This window comes from Balaenoptera ricei, chromosome 10 (genome assembly GCF_028023285.1).
Source record: "Balaenoptera ricei isolate mBalRic1 chromosome 10, mBalRic1.hap2, whole genome shotgun sequence".
In the NCBI taxonomy this organism is placed as follows: Eukaryota; Metazoa; Chordata; class Mammalia; order Artiodactyla; family Balaenopteridae; genus Balaenoptera; species Balaenoptera ricei.
In genome coordinates, this window is record NC_082648.1 from 101663712 (window position 1) to 101686149 (window position 22438).

A 22438-nucleotide genomic window follows, 5' to 3' on the forward strand; every position below is an offset into this window, starting at 1 on the left:
CCCCTGATGCACGACCTCCGATACTGCTCTTTCAGTGTCAGCTTGGGGGCTGCCTCAGTCCACGCGTCCCCGGAGAAGCTTCTGACGAAGAGGTTCCTTCCTCCTCCCGTGGATGAGGCCACCTCTCCAGAGGCTCTGTGAGCCTCAGCAGAGAGGCCACCGGCCCTGGGGCGGGACCCTGCATCAGTCTCCCCTTCGCTGGCTGACCTGGGCAAGTCAATGAACTCCTCCAAGTCCCCCAGTTTCCACATCTGAATATGGGGCTCAACAGCCCTACAAAACAAGCGGCATGTGGCTGGCCTGTGTGGGGCATGGGGTGAATGCTGTTCCCGCCACCCCCATCAACCCTGGCAGGGCAGGACCCCTACCACGTTTATTTACCCAAATGTGAAATGATCTCAAGAATCGCCGGCACTTGAGGACCAGGTACCAGGCCTGTACAAGGATCAGCCCGTTTAATTCTCAGGATGATTATGACCCCTGCTATTTACATGGGGAAACTGAGGCAGGGGCCGGTGGAACGGCCTGCCCAAGGTCGCAGAGCCTCCGAGTGGCACGGGTGGGCCTTGAACCTGAGCCATCTGACTCCCAGCCCAAACAGACGTGCTGCTTCTGATAATGCCAACAGTGATGATAACGCTAAAAATATCCACTTAAGAAGGCTGATGGCGTTATGGCTGACTGGTGCCAACCTGGCTGACGGAGCCAGTGACGGGCGCCGGGCACACGGTCGGCTCTGAGCAACGGCTACTGCCTTCTGCTTCCGGTCCTCCGGTCTTGTTTCTTTCTGTGTCTCTGTGCCTGACACTGTGCCTGACACTGAGTAGGTCAATGCCGGCTGCCTGGAGGAGGGTGCAGGGAGCAGCGCCCACAGCCTCCTTCGTGGGTTTCTGAGTGTTCGCTGAGCCCTGCTAGGTGCCTGGCCCCTCACAGGACTCAGCTGGGGGCGCCGAGGTCAGTCCAGTCCACTGCCAGGCGTCCAGGTCTAGTACCTGCTCCCAGCCGCTGGACCGGGCAGCTGCAGCATCCTTGGGTCTCCCCTCCGGGGTGCCTATGATAAGCCTCCTGCCTCAGTCTCCCTTGGAGTCGTTCAGGGCTGGATCTTGGCTCCAGAGTTCTCCATCCCCAAATAAGGGCTCAAAACAGGCATGTGGAGACCCCAGAAGAGGAATGCACCTCGTGATGGGGACTCCAGGAACCAAGGTGCTGAGTGTGCATTTGCAACCCTCTTCCTCCCCGGCCCCTCTTCCAAGAGGAAGAACTCTGGTCCTTCTCCCCAGGGAAGAAGCTGGGCCCTGGGCCAGGAATGGAGGAGCCTCCAGGAGCTGGAGAAGCCGGGATCATCCACCTAATAGAGAACCGGGATAGGGGGAGGGGAGAAAGAGAGCGAGGCCACAAGGCTGAAGAGTTCTGTAGATGAAAGTAGAAAGAGTGAGAGCAACAGCGAGAGAGAGAGAGAGAGAGAGAGAGAGAGAGAGAGAGAGACCCTTGGGGAGCGGCTGATGGGATCTGTGCTCAAGGAGACGGGTCTCAGCGACGCCCCGGGGCTGGAACGTGGGTGTTTGGAAGATCCAGGTGACAATTTGGAGTAAAGCAGCACAGACTCTAGCTCTTGTTCTGGGAGAAACACTGATTACAACCCTCCTGCCCCGACTCTCCACCCTCCCCCCCACCCCCAGTTCGACATCACGCATGACCACACCAACCACTGCACCTGGTCTCAGACCTCCGCCTGCCTGAGAAGCCCCACCTCCCCTCCTGTCCACAAGGCAAGGCTTGTTTAACCTCAGACTGCTGGGGCCCGCGGCCTGGCTGTGCCCCTCATCCCGCCTGCACCCCCCCGGGCTGTACCCCATCATCCTGTGACGGTTACCCGTGTCTTCGCTTGCCCCACTTGCTTCTGTGTCCCCAACACCCAGCACAGAGCCAGGGTGGGGTAGTGGCTGCTTGGGAAACTTCAGCCAAACCAAACAATGAAAGGGAAGGCAGGTACACACACGGGAAGGGGAGGGATTCCTGCCGGCACAGAGGGCGGGGAGCTGGAAGCAAGGGGCAGTGGGGCAGGAGCTGGAGCCAACTGTTCACCTCCTCCACCCCCATCACGTACTGACCCTACTGGCTGCGCTCCTCGGGAAAGCTTCTCCGTGCTTCCAGCACTTAGCCCCCGGGGTCGTAGTGAGAATGAAAGCATGCCAACCGGGTCCGGAACACAGCAAGTGCTCAGCAGATGTTGCTGGGACCATGGGTGCCCACCAGGAGGCCCAGCGAGGTGAAGGTCTGCTCTGGTCTCAAAGTCCATCCCCTCTCCCTTCGGCTGGTAAAAGGAAGCCCAAGCAGGAAGTCCCCGGCCCAAGGTCACACAGAGTGCGGAGGGCAGAATGGGAGTTGGGCGGCACCTGGGGATCCCCTAACCCCCTTCGCGTCCTTGCACGTTCCTGATGCTTGTTCTTGTACGAAGACTCATATGGTGATGGAAACCCCGTTCTGAGTCTGCCTATATGAGAACCAGGAGGACACAAAGAGGCTCTGAGCTCGAAAACGAAACGTCTACCCGTACCGAGGGCAGAGCCCGTGGGCTGGGAGCCCAGCCTCTCATGAAGACGCCATGAACCCAGACTTTACGAGCAATCCCAACAGGCTTGCATGCTCTTTCCTCTCCATAGCTGATGTCCTTGAACCCCATCTGGATCACACAGCACAGGGCCTGGTACACAGTAGGTGCACAATGTGTGCAATATGGAAAGGGGGAGACCTCAGAGACAGGCAAGGGTTAACAGCAAGGGAGAATGAGATCTGTTAGGGCCAGACGCAGCGACTCAGAAATGGACCAGTGTGGTCCCTCTCCGTGCAAGCAAACCACCCCGGGTTCTGCAGGCAGGACGGCAACAGCCCCTAAGGGCTGGCTCACATCACATGTCTTGTCAAGAACATGGCAGGGGGTGGGGGGCACCTTCGTTTACATGGTAGAGTCTCAGCTCTCGAAACACTTGGCTCCTGGTAATGAAGTTTTCCAGTGGTTCTCAAACTGTAGCGCCTACAGGCATCACCCCCAGAGATTCCTGGTTAGGAGGCTCTGGCTGAGACCCAGGAATTTATTTTGACAAACACCCCGGGTGTGTCTGCTGTGCGAGACCCACATTTCAGGAGACCACACCTTTGGGGCGGAGCCAACAGCTGTTTCATGGTCTGTAGCTTTGGGTGGGCTTGTGTGTCCCCTCCCCCCTCCTCAAGGTGAAGAGCAGCCTCTCCTCCACCCATCACCTCCACACCACCAGGAGCCTGGCTCGGGGGCCCCGCCCAGAGGACCCGCTCAGTCCACATTTGTCCCGCTGAGCTGAGCAAGGCTGTGTCTTTGCCTCCTGCATGACAGATGGGGCAGTTATTAGATCAGTAAGCACAGCTGATTTAAGTGTATCTTATTAATTATTTAAGTCATTCATGATGGAAAAGGTCACTATCTGTTAGCTACTTAAATGATCATGAACTAGCTTGGTTGCATCTCCAGCAAGGAAGCAGCAATGGTTAACTGAGCACCTACTATGTGCCGTGCATTTTGTTTGATCCTCAGGATGGCGGGGGGGGGGGGGTGCGTTCTTACTCTCCCCTGCTTCACAAGGATTGGAAGGTTAACAGGGTGAAGGAGCTTGCCTGAAGTTACAGAGCTGGTAACTGGCAGAGCTGGCACTTGAACCTGGGTTGGGCTGCTTGCAAAATTCATGGCTTGGCAGGGATCACTGTGTTGTAGGTTTCTGCACCTGGATCTTGCAGGCTGGGCTCAGTATTGTGATGTCCTGGGAAGATGTGCCCCGTGCCCTGTGTGCCCATGGCTGCGGCTCAGCCCCTGCAGAGCAGCTGAACCCTACACCCGAGCCCTGGCCTTGAGCATCTGCACGCAGCCTGGCTCCTGCCAGGGGCTGATGCCTGTTCTTGGTGCTGGCCAGCCACACAGTGGGTTCCTGCTCCAAAGTGCACAGACCCCTCCTCTCTCCCTCCAGCTCTGCACCGCCCAGGGACCCCCAGCTTAGGTTATTCTCTGCCTCCCACCAGACTGGAGATGGACAGACATGAGAGTGGCAGTCTGTCCATTTCCAGGAAATCATGAACTCGCCCCTGGGGCAGGGTAACCAGGCTCTGCTGGGGTAGCCACCCTTTAAGGCCAGCCGAGATCCCACCTCCTTGACCGGCTTCCTTCCCTTCCCCTGAGCCATCACTGAGCAGCCTGCCTGCATTGCCCTCAGATGCCTTTCTGTGACTCAACATATATGCACGATGGAGCCCAGTAATAAATATGCTTATTTTCAAATTTCATGCCAAAAAAAGTTTCTCCCTCAGCCCCTGACAGATCGACTTGCTTCCTTTGACCAGACTGTGAAAACTTGGGAAGCCATCCAATTTCCCTTTTTGCCTTGGCAGCTAGGAAACTCACAACTCCACTTCATGCTCAGTGGCAACAGCTCTCACACCAGAATCTAAGCAAAATAAACTTGCAAGCTTTGTTTCTAAGCTCTGTTTCAACCTTTCATTTCGGCTTTTCTGTTCAGGCACGCGTTGTTACCATGAGCCACTTCACATCTTTCTTGGCAAATAAGATAAGCAAATCATCCGGTAATTGACAAGCCAATCACAGCAGCAATAATGATCTGGTATTTTCCAAGCTCATCAAAGACAAGAGATCGCAGCCACTCACCAGGCAGACGAACCCTGGAAGCTCATCAGCGGCGGGCTGTGGCTCTCTCTCTGCAGCGTGTGTGCGGCCTGGGGGGCTTGCGGCAGGGGACCCGGCGGAGGCTGGGACTGCAGCGCCGGCTGCCCTGGCCGGGGTGCCCGCGCAGGGTTCCCCCACCGCCTGGGGTCCTGTTTCATCCACCGTCCATGGATGCCCCACCGTGCCAGGTAAACCTTGCAAATGTCGTAGTTCATTGCCGAGTAATACAAAAGATCCAGGACCAGCAGCATCAGCACGAAGAAGCCATAGATCCACACTCCCAACAAGGCGGTGTAGTTGCTGCGGGAAGACGGAGAGAGGCTGAGAGAGGCCGGGACAGCCACCCCGCCGGGGCTGGAGTTAATCAGGGGGGTTGATTGGGAAACGTGGCACAGAGGCTACTTCGGGGTCTCAGAGAGGAAGGTGAACCCCTCTGGGGGGCAGGGGATCTTAGCTCCCTCTTCTCATGCCCACTCCCCACTTTCCTCTCCCCCACCCGCCCTGTTTGCCCCCTCCCAGATGCCTGGAATCCACTGCCCTGGGCCTGTCCCTCCAGCATCCCCTCCAAGGCCCCAAGTCCTTGGGCCGGGAGCCCAGGGGGCCTCACACTGTTAGGCCCTCTGGAAGAAATTTTCCGCTGGGCATCTGGGGCTCTTGCGTTGTGGTGGCCCCTACTTTCACCCTCCTGCCCCGCCCCCCGACATGGGCGCTACGCCCAGACCTGCCAGCTGTCTCCCGCGGGTACCTCCCGCTTGCCCACCCTCCTGGCCTTGGCTTATGCTACTCCAGCCACCTAGGAGGCTCTCTTGGCATCCCTCGTCATCTCCTCCCCTCCCCTGCCAGCTCCTCCCCATCTTTCTGGATCCAGGGCAAATGCAGGAAGTCTGTCGTCTTAGGACAAACTGACCCAAGTTCCCGCCCCTCGGCATCCACACTGGGCCGCCTCACACCCCCAAGTTCTGCGTGGGACTCAGCCAGGGCATCTGCCCCCTGGGGCCGCTCCCTTCCAGCCTGCTCCATCGCGCTCCCTCTCTCGGAAGCCCGGGAATCAGGGCATCCGCTCAGCTGCCCTCCCCACACCCCACGAACCAGACACGGGTGCATCTGCACCACCAGCCACGTGCCTTTCACACCCACCCTCAGGCCGCTCCCCGACAGTCCTCTCCACCAGGCACCCCCAGACTGCACGGCTGGGGGGTCTCCGGGCCCCCTGACATCGGTTCTTTTATTCCTTCACCCAACATTTCCACGCTGAGGGCCAATCTGCCCCCCAGAAGCAGAGATGATGGGGGTGGTTTTGAGCTGCAAATGGCCCTTAGTGAAGGGAAGCTGGCTGCCCCCCGAGGAGCTCACTGGGTCACTGGGCCTTTGCACAGGCTATGTCTTCTGCCCGGCCACCGCTTTCTGTCCCCCCACCCCCTCCTTCCTCCCCAGCCTGACTCCCACTGCCTCTTGGAAACTGCTGGGCCCTTCCTCTGGCCTGAGTGCCCCTCAAACCCTCCCCCCACCATCCAGGGCCATGCTGGCAGGGTCTGGGCATATCCTCCCGCTCAGGCCAGGGTCTGAGTCTCTCCTGGGGAGGGCCATTTCCTGGCCTCACCACTGCAGCTGGACCAGCGGAGCTCCAAACGGTGCTCGCCCGGGACTGCGGTTGTTTAAGGGACCGATTTATTAGTCACTCAAATGCCGCCTCCACCTGCTCCCTGCTGCGGGCATCTGTTCAGGTGGGTGTGAGCTGGCGGGTGGCAAAGAGGAGGCAAAGCCAGTGTCCAGCCTCGCTGCCCCCTGGGGGGGACCCGCCCTGGCTCTCAGCAGACAGGCCCCTCGGTGTCCTGGGTCCCCTCACAAGGTCCCTCTGGATGCTGTCTGAAGCCGGGGGGCACGGGTGTGGAGCCAGGAGGCCCTGGCTCTGGTTTCTCCTTGGCCTCACTTTGCTGTGTGGCGTGGGAGGGTGCCCGTGCGTCTCTGGGTCTGGAGGAGATGATGTGAAGCCCCTCCCGGTCTCGGTTTCCAGACTCTGGATCTTCCCAGCTGGGTTCACCCCTGCTCGGCCTTGGCCTCTGCAGTGAGATGGGCGCCGCTCCCCTCTGGGTCCTCCAGCCCCCTACCAGGGCTGGGCCCAGGCTGGGGAGGCTGACTTTCGCCCACACGTGCCCTCTGCCCGGAACGCCTTCCTTCCCCACACTGGCTGGGGGCTCCCCGAGGGGAGGTTCTGTGTGTCCCGCGAGCAGGCACGCGCTGGCAGGTGCTTAGGACTCAGTATCTGCTTGAGGAATGAGTGACCCAACAATTCCGCATCACGGCACCTTGGATCCCTCTGCAGCTTCATCTCCAGCCACCACCTCCATGAGGCCCGCGGCCGTCCCAGGGGCTTGTTCATACCAAGGTGTGAATGACTGCCTGCCAGGCCCCCCCCCCCCGCCCAGCCCCCTGAGCTGCCTCATTTCAAGGGGAAGCTAGCTTCACTTGGAGATATCTAGGTGTGAATGCCTGCCAGGGAACAGAGGCCAGCAGCCCTGTCTGGCACGCCGAGGCGGGAGTCTACGTGGACAGGGGAGGAGGGCCTGGCACCCCTGCTTTCCCCAGCACCCCCTCTCCAGCCTCCTCTGTTGCCCCCCAGAGTTGCTCTAAGCATCAGGCTTTTCCTTGGTGGTTCCCATGGCGGCAGCTGCGGGCGCTGAGGGAGAGGGTGGGGAGGGAGAAGCAGGGGCAGCTGTTTGCAGATGCTGCCACACTGAGAGAGGGAGTCCACGACGCCAGCTGGGGGTGGGAGCTGGACACGGCTGGGCCTAAACCATCAGGACTAAGAAATAATAACAGCAACCAAAGCAGCAGCCGGTGGGCATTGTTCTAAATGCTTTACACGTCTTAGCTCATCCGACGACACTCAAAACACACATGGAAGGAAGCATTACTGCCATCATCCCCCATCCCAGAGATGGAAACTGAGGCTCAGAGGAATTAAGAGACTGTCTAAGAGCTCACAGCCATTAAGTGGCAGAGCCAGGATTTGAACCCAGTAATCCAGCTCCACAGCACACACTCCTAACCGCTGCACCATACCGCCTAAGGCAGGCGCCACCTGTGTTTTCTGGGCAGAAAGGCCGCCTCCAGGCTTTTGCCTATGCTGCTCCCCTGCCTGGAACTTGCTCCCTACCTCCTGTGCAGGCAGCTGGCCCCGCCCCCATGTCTGAGTGCAGCTATCACCTCCTCCAGGAAGCCTTCCCTGATGTCCTGTGTTAAGTCCAATCCCTCCCCTGGGCTCCCAAAGCCACCGGGCTTCCCAGAACACACTGTGTTGTTTTTGCTGTCTTGTAGGACTGTCTGCACCTCGAGATCAGAGCTCCTTGGGGCCAGGGTCAGAGTTCAATGCTCGGCCTGGGACTGCTTTCAATGTTCCTTAAGCTAATATATATTGAGTGCTTATAGCGAGCTGGTGTCAGTGGCAGCCTTGATAGTAATAACTTCTTCACTAGACTTTACCTTCTCTATGCGTATTCTCTAGTAGTTAATAGTGATACTAGGAATCACAACGTGCCCGTGCCTTGTGTTTCCGAATCTTTGCAACAATACTGTGAGTTAGGAGCCAGTATCCCTAATTTACAGATGAGGAAATGGGGCCAGGAGAGGCAAAGTCAGTGGCCAGAGGCTACACAGCTGGGGAGTGGCCGCATTGGGATTTACACGCAGGTCTATCTGACCTCAGAGTGTGCTGAATTTTGGGGAAATCCCAAGGTCAAGTCTAAGATAGATGTCCGGGCAGGAATTCCCCACATCTGCTTGGCCCACTTGTCCTGGCTCATCCTCTACCAGGAATTGCGGACAGGTCCCAACCTCCCCACCAATAGCATCCTGCATCTCAGTGTGTCATCATCGTGGTGTGCATGGGCACTGCTGAGCCCGCCGGCCTCTGCAGCCAGCTTGCTGTAACTGGCATGGGGTTTGGGGGTGGTAGCACCCCCCATGATCTCACCGCCATGATCTCACCACACCCCGCCCCCCCCCAGCTCAGAGAAGGGAGGGGCACACCCGCAGGAGGTGCCACGTTTGCTGACTCCCTCTGCCCTGCAAGGGAGGCCACCCTGGAGGTGGCAGCCGGCTGGGAAGCCTGGGCCACGGACGCCGTCCCCAGGCAGTTCCCTGCCTTCCCTCTCCATGGTTGCCTGGCTGGAAGCATTCTGGTTTTTTAAATCTAATTTAAAAATGTAATCTGGAAATTAATTTCATCCAGATGCAGGGGTCTTTGTTGAGTGTGTGTGTGGGTGTTTTATAAAGGGCAGAAGAGAAAATAGAGGCTGTTTTATGGGGCAAGATGTGAAGCCAGCCAAAGCCACAGATAGCAATTTTTCAGTATCTTTTGGAATATTTAATGATTCAGACTCTTTTGCTGCTTCCCAAGCAGTAAACAAAACCTTCTCTGATGGAGGAATGTCACTGAATACCTTCTGGGAACAGGAGCAGGTATGTCAGCCGGCGGAGGCCAGATGGAGGTCCCATCGCCACCCATGGGCAGTCCCAGTTGAGGACGGAGGACAGAGTTCCTGAGGCCATCGTGTCAGAAAGGAACATCAGCTGCAGAGCTCACAGCTGGGCTCAGGCTGGCTGGGAGATGGTTCATGGCCCCTCAGTCGACTTCACCTAAAATAACTGAACCAGCTCACGGGGAGGCCTGTCAGTCAGTGTGACAAGTTGATAACCCTGGTGACTAAATTCTGGGCCCAAGAGATTAGGCCTGTGTGGATTCAAATCCCAGCTCGGCAAACTTCTTTCTCCATGATCTGGGGAAAACGAGCTTTACTTTCCTCATCTGTAAAATGGGGATAACGATATGCCCTACTTGGTGGTGCAATTATGAGGCTTAATGAGATAACACGGGCCTGAAGGAGAAAGGACCCAGTGAGTGCTGGCTCCTGTGATTAAGGCACAGAGGGAATGCTCAATAGATCTAGGCCCAGAGAGGCAAAGTGACTTGCCCAAGGTCACACAGCAGGATTGAGGTTGTCCAGTGCCGTGGAGGAGCATGGGCTTGGGGCTAATGGAGTAGCATCCACTAATACCAAAATATTCACTGTTCTCCCTGCAGGCCTGCTTACAGGGCCCGGCCCTGCTGGTAACAGCCTTGGCCAAGTGATGTGCTTTGGCCAAAAAAACATCAGCAGAAGTATCAGGCTGATTCTGAGTGGAAGCTTAGGAGTTACCTTGTAATTTCAGCATCACTCTTTCCCCTCTGCCATGGGGACATCCTGCTCTGGATGAGGACTGCTTGATCAGCTCGGGTCACAGAATGCTCCCAGCCCAGAGCCCCAGGTGACCCAAGAAAGACCTGGAGTGTGAGTCAAAAATAAGCCTTTGTGTCTCGAGTCCCAGGGACTCTGGGGCTGCTCCTTATCTCAGCATAACTGAGCCCAGATGACCCACACACCCGTCCCAAACCCTGCTGTGCCACTTGTGTGCTCTGTGACTACAGGAAAGTCCTCACCTTCTCTGAGCCTCAGCCCTGGTGTAGGGAGGCCAGCGGGACCTTCTTCATAAATACCTCTACTCGGATTAAAGGAGTCAGGGCAAGTAAGGCCCCTTGCCTTCCACTAAATGCTCGTAAACGTTCATATATGTCCCTTCCCCTGGCTTGGAGGGGTGTATTCAGATTAGGAAACCTCGTGGATTCTAGAACCTCTTCAGCATCACAAGGCTGACGGTGTGTAGGTATGTTTTACGCCTAACAGGGCTTGATAGGGCTGAGCAACTGACAAGAACATCCAGAAACTTCCGACCCAACTCAGGAGCTGGATTCAGAGCTTGAAGCATGTTTGACGGTGATGTAAGGCCTGCAGGACAGGGCCCAGGTAGAGGAGACCCAGGCTACTGGGGTTCTCAGGTCCTCAGGCCTGGCCAACTGCCACGTGTCAGCTCTCGGTGTGGCTGGAGCACCTCTGGGTACTGGCAAAGGAAAGCTACTGGAGGAAAGAGGTTTCAGTGCGGCCGAGGGAAGAATGACAACCCATCACGTCCCACTTTGAGGCCCTTGAAGACCCTTCTGTCTTCTGAGAATTCCTTCCCCAGGCTCCCACCCCCGGCAGCCCATCTGCCTGGTGAAGGGACACCCACACACTGCACAAGGCTCTAGTACATGACCCCTCTGCCAGAGGGATGTCCCCTGCCCCCAGAGACAGCTGACCGCTGACCCCATATACCCCGTCCCACCCTGTGCCCTGGATAGATGCTGCCACTGCTTGTTCAGGGCCCTGGGGGGTCCCTGCTGCTAGCGTCCCAGCCGGAACCTGGCATGGGAGGGTGTGCAGTACACTCCTGAACGCCAGGGACTCCGCCCAAGTGGCTAGAAGTGGCATCTCGCTGTGGCAACAGGCTTGGCGAGGTTGCTTCCCTAGCCCCGTCCGCCTTTCTGCCAGGCAGCCAGAACCAAAACAGACCATTCCGTTCCTCCAGAGAAACACAGATAAATAAGTCATCAGAAGCACTCTCCTTTTCCCTGCCCACCAGCCCCGCCTCCCAGCTGATTCACTGGCAGGGCAGGCGAATGTCAGGCAGCCCTTGCTGTTGACAGGCCCCATGCATCTTCATAAAGCCCCAACGGGGGTCACAGCTGCGCTGGTCCATCTAGATGGGCTGCCAGTGGGTGCTAACCTTCTGGGATATTGGAACACCTGGCCTCTTGGCTGAGGTCTGGCACATTCCCCAGCATCAGACAAGTCCTGGCTTTCTAGATGCACCTGGGGGTGGCAGAGCCCACTGGCCGGAACAAGGGCCCTGGTGTCCCTTGGCCTTGACTGTGGCTGGAACAGGTGACTTCACCTGCCTGGGCCCAGCCCCTTCTTCCTTCCTCTCAGAGTAGCTGTGAGGACTAATGAGACAACAAAGGCATCCTGTCCAGAAGGGTCAGAGCTCCAAAGGGCAGGACGGTCCCAGAGGTGGACTTTACCTGGCTCCCCTCACACAGCCGGAGCACTCAGGACCTCTTGGCCAGGCAGGCCTGTCCCAACCCATTCAGTAACCTATCCTCCCACACCCAGTGGCCCATCCTCCAGTTGTCCCCTCTCTGCCACAAGCTCTGGCTGGACGCAAGGCCCTGGTCCAGCTCCCTGGGCTCAGGCCTTCTCCCCAAGATCCCCCAGCTCAGGCAGCTAAGCGGGGGCCTCCAGGGCTTCTTATCTGAGCTCTGGATTGGCTGTCTCCTGGGTGACCCCAGCCTCTCCTCTCCACGGGGCCCCGGTCTTGCCCAGGTCATCCTCATGATTTCTGCAGTGTCCTAGGTCCTTGTACCATGCACCATCCGTGAGCACAAGCCCAGCTTAAAGCTCTCGGGGCCCCTCAGCACCCTCAAAAGGAAGCCCAAGCCCCTCCCCCTCTGCCCCCCAGTCCACGAGGCCCCATCCCATCCCGCCAGTCCCCGCTGCCTCGCCCCATGGGTCCCCTGGCATTTCACACTCAGGCTGCAGGGAACTCTGTCTGGAAACGCTCATTCCTCTGGACTGTGTGGCTCCCACCTTCTTCAACACTTTCGGATGCAGGACACCAAGCACCACGCCTCCCTCGTGAAGCCCAGGAGAGCAGAACAGCCTGGGTGAGGAGCCCAGCCCAGCTCCTCTGGGCCTCCGTCCACGTCTGTGGGAAGGGAGGTGGCAGGAAGCTCGGTGGAGAATAACGAGGAGGGATCCCTCCAAAGCAGTGCTCTCAGCCGGGAGAGTCCCGCACCCCACGCTTGCCAGCGTCAGGAGACACGGTTGGTTGTCACTGCCCATCGGTGGGGAGGGGGTGTGCTCCGCGTCTACTGGATGGTGGCCAGGGTCTCACAATGCGCAGAGCAGCCCCCAGAAAGGAGGATTAGGCCCCAGGTGTCCACCGGGCTGCGGTGGGGGTCCCTGCTCTAGGCCCTCCATCGGTGGAAGTCCCAGATTTATTAAAGCAGCTCTGGACCCAGGCTGGCTCTCAGCTCCACCCCTACTGGCTGCCTCAGTCGGGCAAGTTATCAACCTCTCCACGCCTCACCTTCCTGTGTGTAACGGGGGCCAAGGGTGGGCTGCTAAGTGACTTCAGAGGGTTGAGCACAGAGCCGGCCCCATGCCGCTAGCTCCATAAATGCTTGCCGAGGTGCCAGAATAAAAGCCAAGCTAAACTTCCTCAGTGCGTCCATGCCTCCCCAGGGAACGGCTCTGTTTTGTGGTCCAACTCTTCATTATCTGCAGCCAGGGCCCACTGTGCCGAAACGATGGAGAATTCCGTGTGAATCCTGTGTAAATGTGCAGATCACAGAAACCTGTGGGCTTCAAAACGAGGATCCCAGACACCAGTCGCCAGAGCCTTGGAGAAGTCTGGCGGTCTTGCCAAGCCTCTGTCTTCTGTCTGGCTTTCAGCTGGCAACGACAACACTTCAGGGTCCTAACCCCAGTCCTGGCACCACCCTCCTCCCTCAGGGAATTAGTCTTTGGTCTTATAAAAGGCTTGGGTCAAGTTCCAGGCTTGATTCCAGTCCTCGTGACAGAAAAGGCTTGCTGAACTACTTCACACAGAATTATTCTGAGGTCTGAGCAGATGGCAAGATATTCAGGGGAAGCACCCGTGCATTTGAGGAAGGAAGGCTGGGGAGCTGGCCTTGGTGGGAGGAGGAGAGATTCAGACGATAGTCAAGGGATTTGCATCTCCTGCCTGATCAAAGAGAAGAGGCAACTTCCCCCAAGTGAGCGTGGCATGGTGGCAAAACATCCAAGCCCCAATATCAGACAGAGAGATGGAGGCTCAGACCCCCACCCCACCACTCCCAGTGGTGCCACTAATCTCTTCAACAGTCACTCAACAAACACTCCTTCCAAGTGGATTTTTCCTTACCATGAAAAAAATATATCTACCCCAAGAGTCAGCTTCAGGCTTACTGGGAAAATATCTGAAGCATCCCCATTAAAGTCAGGAAGAAGACAAGATTGCCTGACAATTTTAAAGATGGTTTTAGAGGTACTAGCCAACACGATTGGACAAGAAAAAGAAGTGAGGCACAAAAATTGAAAAGAAGGAGATGAGATGATCATTGTTTGCAAATGGCTTAATCGGACACCTAAGAGAATCAGCTGAAAAAAGTATTACAAAGATAAGAAATTTCAGTAAGGTGGCTGAGTAAAAAAATACGTATTTAGAAATCATTAGGTTTTATCATTTAAACAACAGTTGGTTAGAACAGTGGTCCCCAACCTTTTTGGCACCAGGGACCGGTTTCGTGGAAGAAAATTTTCCCATGGACTGGGTGGGGGGATAGTTCAGGCGGTAATGTGAGCGATGGGAAGTGATGGGGAGCGGCAGATGAAGCTTCGCTCGCTCACCTGCTGCTCACCCCCTGCTGTGCGACCCAGTTCCTAACAGGCTGTGGACCGGTACTGATCCGTGGCCTGGGGGTTGGGGACCCCTGGGTTAGAAGATATAGTAGAAGAAAAACCCCATTATAAAATAGCAGCTTGAAAAGAAATAAATATGAATAAACACAAAAGATACGTGCAATATCTATATGAAGAAAACTCCAAAACATTATAAGAGAAAATGTGAACAAACGGAAAGACACATTGTATTCTTGGATAGGAATATTCAATGTCATGAAAAGTCCATTCTCCTTGAATTAATCTATGAATTTAACATAATCTCAGTAAAAAATACTAACTAGATTTTTTTTTTTTTGACAGGGAGACTACAAAAGCCAATTCTGAAGTTCGTATGACAAAAGACCTGGGGGAATAGACTAAGAAGACATTAAAACACATCAAAAGCAACAGTAGTTAACACAATGAGGTATTAGCAAATGTATAAATAGACCAATGAAAGCCATCACAATCTACCCAGATACTCAAATTTAGTATACTATAGTATACAATAAGTTTGCATCTCGCATCAGTGAGGAAAAGATGGACAATTCAATGATTGCTGTTAGGATAACTGTCTACCCATTTGGGAAAAAAATAAATTTGGATTCCTACTTTACATCCAAATAGACTACTTACATCCAAATTTTTAAAAAATCTTACATCCAAATAAATTCCTGACAGATCAAAGATTTGAAGGCAAAAAATTAAAACATAAAAGAAGTAAAAGACAACACGAGGGGGTTTTTAACAATCTCAGAGTTGGGAAAGTCTTTCTCTGTGTGATACAAACCCCACCAGACATAAAAGAAAAAAAATGGGTACAATTTGATTACATAACAATTAAAAATTAAGCATGAGGAAAAAAGCATCACAAATTCAAAGACACACTGAGAAAATATCTGCAATGCATCCTATTTCCTTCATAGGTAAAGAGTTCCTGTGAATAATTAAGAAAAAGGCCAAAAATTCAATAGGAAATGGCAGAGGACATAAACAGTTAGCTCACAGTAAAAGAAATACAAGTGACTCTCAAACATGTGAAATATGCTCAGTTTCACTCATAGTAAGAGAAATCAGTGGATGCTATTTCGATCCTATGTGCCTTTACTTAGCATATTCTCACTGCTTTTCTACCAGCAAACTCCTCCTCTTTCTTTACACTCATATCCCCTCCATCAGGGCTCTGGTCTCATGTGTTTTAATCACCTTAGGGAAAGGGGCTGCATGGGATTAATCTCTGGGTCAGGAATGTCAACCAATATGTGTTGAACAAATAATGAATGAAAAAGGAACTCAGGCCCCGTGGATTCCAGGTCCAAGCACCTTTCATGCCTGAAAGTCTTCCATATCCTTGACCTCATTTAACTACTGCAGCAGCCCTGAGAGGTAGGTATCACATGCCCATTTCTCAGATAAGAAGGCTAAAGTCCAGACGGCAGAACAGGTCAGAAAACCTATCCCCTGAAGACTTTCCCAGACTCCTTCCAGGTCCACCCATCCTTGCACTGGTTGCCCAACAGCTGGCCTGGAGGCTGGGGTGTTTTGGCGGCACCCGGACTTGACTGGGGCCCAAGGCAGTGGGGCTGTGGCCCCAGCGCAGTACTTACTTGTGCATGTAGCCCTCGGAGCCGGTCGTGAGGTTCGCCTGCATCACCGCCTGGAACTCTGTCTCATTGCAGCAGTATTTGAAAACCGTGTTGTTATGGTGACAGCAGAGGATGAAGGTTTTGTTGTCCGAGAGCCGGGGGCAGTGGAAGCCAAAGTGATAGCGGCCTTTGTGGTCCGTGTATGGCTCACAGACCCGGAAATGCGCGGACAAGACTGGAAAACACAGTCACCAGGTTTGGTGGGGTCCCTCCTCAGGCCCAGCTGGCCCGAGACCCCCACCAGTCCATGAGGACCACGGGCAGAGCCTGGTTGGCCTATTCTAGGGTTTTGCCCACCTCTTCCCTTGCCAGGAAGGCTTTGTGGTCCAGTGTGAGCCTCCTCTGCCAGGAAGCCTGCTCTGGCTCCTGTCACCTCCCAGGCCCCCCTCGGCTACCACCCTGCTTATACTGTGCTGCCCAGACTGGGAGCTTCTTGCAGGCAGGGCTGAACTTAAGCCTCACATGGATCCCCTCCAAGGGCTCGGCACACAGCTGGCACTCAGTTAGGAAACAACACTAACTGAGCACCTACTATGTGCTTCGCAGGCTCTATCAGATTTAATCCGCTTGGCCATCCTAGCAGGCAGGTCTGGGATCCCACTTTACAGAAGGAGGAACCCGAGGCTCAGAGGTGTACAGTGACCTACCTGAGCCGGTTAGAGGTGGTGGAGCAGGAATCCAACCCAGGCCTGCCTGGATCCAAGGTCCAGGAGCCTCTCCCCTCCTCCATCACTGTGCGGACTGGTGGTGGACTCACCAACGAGTCCAGGCTGGCCTGGGTGGTGAGTGGCATGGGTGCAAGAACCCGGTCCCACTTGTAGAGAAAGCGGTGTCCCCTCGTATCTTGGTTTCTACTAAACTGATGCCCTACACCCGGAGGTCCCCAAGGGCCTGCCTTGGTGGCCCCAGCTCATGGCGACAAAGCTGCCCTGGCCTTGGACCCTCATTCTCCTGGCTCAAGGCCAGAGGCCCTTATTCAGCCACCGATGACGCTGAAAACCCAGGACAGTATTTACTAGTCGTGCTGATGATGATAAACAGGAGGGAAAGCCTGAACAAATATAACAATGGAAAAAAACGTGGAGCCCGCTGTCTCCAGCTTAATTAGTATCTTCACAAAAGGGACTGCTGTATCTAATTTGTATCGCTGAAAAGGGGCTTCCTAGGCTGAATACATTTCTCCAACCACCAAGGCTCTAGTTCTGCAGAAGCGCCTCCGTTAATTGAGAGCTCTGTCTCTGCTGAGAGGTTATTAGACTCCAGCCCACACAGCTCCCAGCGCCAGGGGCTGCCGAGGGGATCCCAGCTGGGCTGCGCTGGCCGGTGGGAGGGTGGGCCTCATGTGCTGGAGCGCCGAGGCTGGCTTGGGTGGCTTCGTGAAATCCTGGGCCCCTTCCCCAAAGTACAGCACCCTCTTTCGTGGGGACGGGCAGGATCACTGCGGGAAAAGGGTCTCAGCCTCTCAGGAGTCAGGGGAGCTCTCAGCCTCGACCCTGGGAAACAGAAGACCTTCTTATGGATGCCGAGGTCACTAAGGAAGCCCCAGGTGGATGCACCATCTCATTTGATCTCATGTATTCCCATTGTACAGAGGAGAAAACTAAGGTTGAGAGCACCGGTCTCAAAGTGTGGTCCCTGACCTGCTGCGTCTGCATCCCCAGGGGACTTGTCACAGATGCAGTTTCTCAAGCCCCTCAGCAGACGTTCTGAATCAGAAACTCTGGGGGTGGGGGGCGCAGTCTGAGTCTTAGAAAGCCCTGCAGCGGATGCCGATAGACTTGGTTTGGGACCCACTGGCCTGGAGGAACAACGTACCAGAGGCTAAAGGTGAGAGGCAGAGGCAGGAAGTGAATTCCAGCCCCGGTCCCGATGGATGAGAAAGCCCCGCCGGGGGGTCAGCTCACACTCGCTGGCAGGAGGCTCGGTGTGTCAGCAACACCCAGTGGCTGGTCAAGAAGACAAGCTGGGGCCCTGAGGCCACAGGACCCAGGGAGGGAAGGAGCAGAGCGGTGGAGGGGGCCTTGGAGCTGGGCTTCGGAGGAGCCAGGTGTGCAGAGATGGAAGTGGGGAGGGAGGCCCAGCCAGGAAAGGGATAAGGAGAAGTCCCCAGCGGCTCACCCCGGCCACCCTTGGACCCCGGCACCACCTGCTTTGACCGTGCGTGAAGACAAGGAGGCCACTGCTGCTTCCTGGGGAAGAACGTGCTGGAGCTCAAGGAGTCCCGGCCCGGAGCCAGACAGCTGGTCTGAATCCTGGAGCGCACAGGATCACCTGGGCCATCACAGCCTCTCTGTGCCTCCTTGCCCTCAAGGATGGAAGACCAGTGGTCTCCCGGGGGCTGGGGGCTCCGAGAAGCATTTGTGAACAGCAAAGCGTAGGGCCCGCTTAGAGCAGGGAGGGTGTAAGCGAAAGAGTGGAGATAAAGGGCAGCGTTCCGGCCTCCAGGCACGGGTGCATCGGCTCTGGGGCTGTGCCTGGGGCCCGAGGGCAGAGGGATGGTCGTTAGGAGGCCAGCGTGTCCTGAGTCACCAGGAAAACCGGCCCACGCAGAGAGGGAACACCGAGGGGAGAGCCACTCTCTTGGGTCCCAGGGTCTTTGCGTCCAAGATAGGACCCTGATCACCCCCTCCACACACACACACACACACACACCTGCGAGGCTCAGGGTCTGCGTGGCCATCACTTAACAGCCAGGTGACTGTGTCCACTGACCATGTGGCCTCAGGCAGGTCTCTTTCCTGGTCTGAGCCTCAGTTTCCTCATTTGTAAATGGGTGAGGAGTTCCTCTCTCCCAGGGGACAAGATGATCTACCACATGAGAAAGCAGCGGGGAAGGAGTTCTGTGCACAGTGGCCCCCAGACCCATGGCCTTGGCCTGGCTTTTTCTCTGCCATCCCAGGGCCCTTCATGGCGTCCTTCTGAACCACGACCCCCAGCAAAGGGGCAAGGGGCCCAAAGCTGCCGGCCGGTGTCCGCAGCCCTACCAGAGCAAGAAGGCACGAGGGCATACGTGCACACACGCACGAGAAAGAGAGACAGAGACAGGGACAGAGGAGGAGAGAGACAGAGACAGAAGGAGACAGAGATGGGGGACAGAGACACAGAGATACAGAGAGGGAGACAGAGGGAGAGACACAGAGAGAGCAGGCACCTTGCTGAGACCAGGGCTCACGCTGGGCCAGCCCTGCTGGCGGGAGGTAGGGTGCACTTCTCCAGTCGGCCAGCTTCACTTTGGAGCAGCCGAAGGACTTGGTTTATGTTCATCTTTGTGAACAGGAGCGTGAAAGCCCCCCTGCTGGGATCAGGGGGCCCGCCTAGGGGACTGGTCGGGTGCTGGGAGATGGGGCCCCGGCATCACTCTGTCTGGGTTGGAACCCAGCCCCTACACTAGCTGTGTTTTCTCCGGCTGTCAGTTCCCTCTCCAAGCCTCAGTTTCCTCCTCTGTACAATGGGATGACTACGACATCACCTGACCTTGACTTGCTGGGGTCAGGAGAGAATTCACCTCATGTAAGGGCTTCTCCCAGGGTTTACCGGCAGCCACCGTTAACCCCACAGTGTCCTCAAGAATCTCCCAGCTGAGCTCCCCGAGGCAGGCACGTGGGGCACAGCACATAGTAGGTTCTCACCAAACAGCACCAAACATGAGCCCCTCACGAGGCTGGTGCCACTAGGGCAGGCACCCCCGTCAGCGCCCAGAAGCCCGGCTGAGCACTGACACCAAGAAGGGACCACCTCCCCCTCCCGCCTCCTGGCGAGCATCACGGAGGTCCTACCTGCGGAAATCAGCAACGAGAGGACGGCAAGCACGTTCAGGGGCTGCTGGCCACAACTGGTCATCGTTTGGCTTGCATCGATTCGTCGTGCGCTGCCTGTCGAACGAGAGCCGGGAGAGGCCGGGTGTGGGCTGTTTTGTCTGCACTGCAGACACTGGTTTTGCTGCCCATGGCAGGGCCGGATGGGCACGGGCAGGGAAGCAAGTCTGCCGGGAGCAGGGGCCGGGCCGTGGATGGTGGAAACGCCGCCATCCAATTTCCCTTCCGGAATGAATGACCTTCCCCCACCAGTCAACTGTCATCTCCCTTTCTTTTCACGGCAAAATGAGACTTAATCAAAGGAGGACGGCTGGCTCAGGTGGTGGAAATAACAAGCGGGCTGAGGCCAGTGGGCACGGGAGTGAGAACGGTGGTGAGCGAGGGGATTAGAGGCGAGCTCATGCACCTGCAGGGGGCTGGCGGGACCCAGGTCTCCCTGCTGTGTCGCTAACGGTGACTTGCATTAACCCCACCCCACCCCAACCAGCATGCATCCAGCTGGCACCTTCCAGGCATTACGGACATGGCAATGAACTAAACAAACAGACTCGAGATGGAACTCAATAGAAGCTGTCCCTGCCCTGGCTTGCATTCTAGTGAGCAGGGCTGACAGCTCACAGATGAGTAGTTCAAAGGCTGGGAGGTCCCTGGGGTTGCACCCCAAAGACTGAAAGCAGAGACTCAAGCAGATACTTGTACACCCATGTCCATAGCAGCAGGATTCACGATCGCAAAAGGAAGAGACGACCCGAATGTCCATCGACGGATGATGGATAAACACTACGTGACATGTACTACAGTGGAACATTACTCAGCCTTAAAAAGAAAGGAAATTCGGTCACAGGCGACAACACGGATCAGCCTTGAGGACATTACGCTCAGTGAAATAAGCCAGACACAAAAAGACAAATACTGTGTGATTCTACTCATCCGAGGTCCCTAAAGCAGTCAAGTCCATAGAGACAGCAAGTAGGATGGGGGGTGCCGGGGGCTGGGGGAGGGGGAATGGGAGTGAGTGTTTCATGGGGACAGAGTCTCAGTGTGGAAAGATGACAAAGTTCTGGAGATGGATGGTGGTGATTGGAAGAAGTGTTGCATGCTGAGGGAGAAGCAGGTGCAAAGGCCCTGAGGTGGGAGCAGCAGGGAGGCCAGTGGAGGATGGGGGGAGGGGTGGGTAGCAACAGGCCACCTAAGGCAGGGCCTTGGCCCTCAGTGACCACTTTATATCAGGTTGTTGAAACCTCGGGACAAACCTGAGGGACAGGTTCCCTCACTATCACCACCCGCCCCACTCCCCGCTGGGGCTTTGGGAATGGAGGCTGCGGAGGAGGACCAAGTGTCCTCTGTGTACTCTGTGTGGCCTGCTAGAGCCCCATCAGGGTTGTAGCTGCATGTGGCTGAGGAATAATTTGCTGAGCACCTACTATGTGCCAGGCTCCAGGCCAAACAAGGTCCTGCACACTACCCTCTACCCTCACGGCACACCTGATCAGGGAGAGCTCTGGGACCCCAGCTTGGGTCCAAGGCAGCTCTGAATCCTGCTGAGTAGCGAGCAGGCAGGGCAGGAAGCCAAGGGGGCAACCCAGAGGCCGGAAGCTTCGGACCGAGGAGACAGTGCCAGATTCACAGCCAAACACAGGGTGCTCATGGCCAGGCCCTGCCCCTGCTCTGGGGCCTGGGGCTTCTCACCTGCAGCATGGGTGGCAGGGAGGCACCCAGGGTGTCAGTGCTGCTCGGAAGGTTGGTGAGCCAGAATAAGAAAAGGGGGTGGCAGGGCTGATGGATGAAGCCTGGACGCCTCAATACGATGCTTACTCATGGTGATGTTGGTGTCAGCCCCTGGGGAGGGCCCCGCCCACCTCTCCACGAAGGCCTCTCTGCTCCCCCAGGAGCAGCCCTGCCCCCAAGGGCTGTGAGCTTCTTAATTGCTCTGAGCCTGGGCCTCCTCCCTGCCTCCCTCAGGGCCCTCCTGGGAGGATGAAGGAGATTAAAGCATTTGAAAGTGCTTAGGAAAGGGTACTGGGGAAACCTAAAGATCAGTCCTGGAAAATGCACTGTGGGGGTGGGGAGTGACAGGTCCTCTGAGGTGAGTCCTCCCTGCCATGTGGCCCCATTCCGCAGATGGGGAAGCTGAGGGCCAAGACAGGTCTCCAGATTCCAAGCCCTTCTAGCCCCTGGAGGGTGGGGTTGCTCACTTTTTAAGCTGGGGCTCCAGTCTGAGAGCTGGTGGGTTCATTGAACAAATGTGTGGGTGGGGGTGGGGGTCCACCTCTGCCGGGTGCCCAGCCCTCCTTCCTGCTGCTCCCACTCCCTACAAAGCCCTGCATATACTGAGGGGGGGCTATCACTCACACCTGGGGTGCCCTCCTCTCTTTCCTGTGAGTCCAAATCCTGTACCACCTTAGAAGCTGTTACAATGCCACCTCCTCCAGGAAGCCTGCCTTGATTCCATCAGCTGGAATAAGTTTGTCTCTCCATTGAGGCGTATCATATTCTATCTCTTCTCTCCTTAATGTGTTAATTCATTTATTCATTCATGTATTCTCTCAACATCCACTTGCTGACCCCCACTTATCCGCTTGCTGACCCCCGGAAAAGGGCCTGGGCCGGGTTCTAGGGACTCAGGGTGTCCTGGGTGAGGGCGCCCAGCAGCTCTACCTTATGGGACTGGTCCTCATGCCCTCCTCTATCCGACTGTGAGAGTCCTGGGCCAGGGCCTGGCCAACTGGCGGTCACGCAGACTGGGTGAGACTCCCAGCACGACCGGCACCGGCCTCAAGCCCTTGGCCCGTTGGGGGCGCTGAAGCAACAGGGCCTGTTGTGGATGTGTGGGTCCCACACGGCACAGGTGTACCCCGTCACAGTGATGCACTGTGACTCATCGGTCCCCTGTCCAGCAGGGCCCTCCCTGTG

At 56.2% G+C, this 22438-nt stretch overlaps 1 protein-coding gene across 5 annotated transcripts in view; it reads right to left on the reverse strand.

Moving 5' to 3' along the window:
- Positions 1-22438, reverse strand: part of SHISAL1 (shisa like 1) — an 81529-nt gene that overhangs the window by 33011 nt on the left and 26080 nt on the right. For 3 of the 5 annotated variants that reach the window (XM_059937127.1, XM_059937126.1, XM_059937125.1), the window contains exons 2-5: positions 19487-19582; positions 15672-15885; positions 4688-5005; positions 421-1348 (exon numbers count right to left, since the gene is read on the reverse strand). In XM_059937127.1, the coding sequence (XP_059793110.1) occupies positions 1138-1348; positions 4688-5005; positions 15672-15885; positions 19487-19550 (807 nt within the window). In that variant the 5' untranslated portion in view covers positions 19551-19582 and the 3' untranslated portion in view covers positions 421-1137. Of the gene's footprint in view, positions 1-420; positions 1349-1693; positions 2495-4687; positions 5006-15671; positions 15886-19486; positions 19583-22438 lie in introns of those variants that run through there. The other 2 variants (XM_059937128.1, XM_059937129.1) reach the window with 2 other exon arrangements.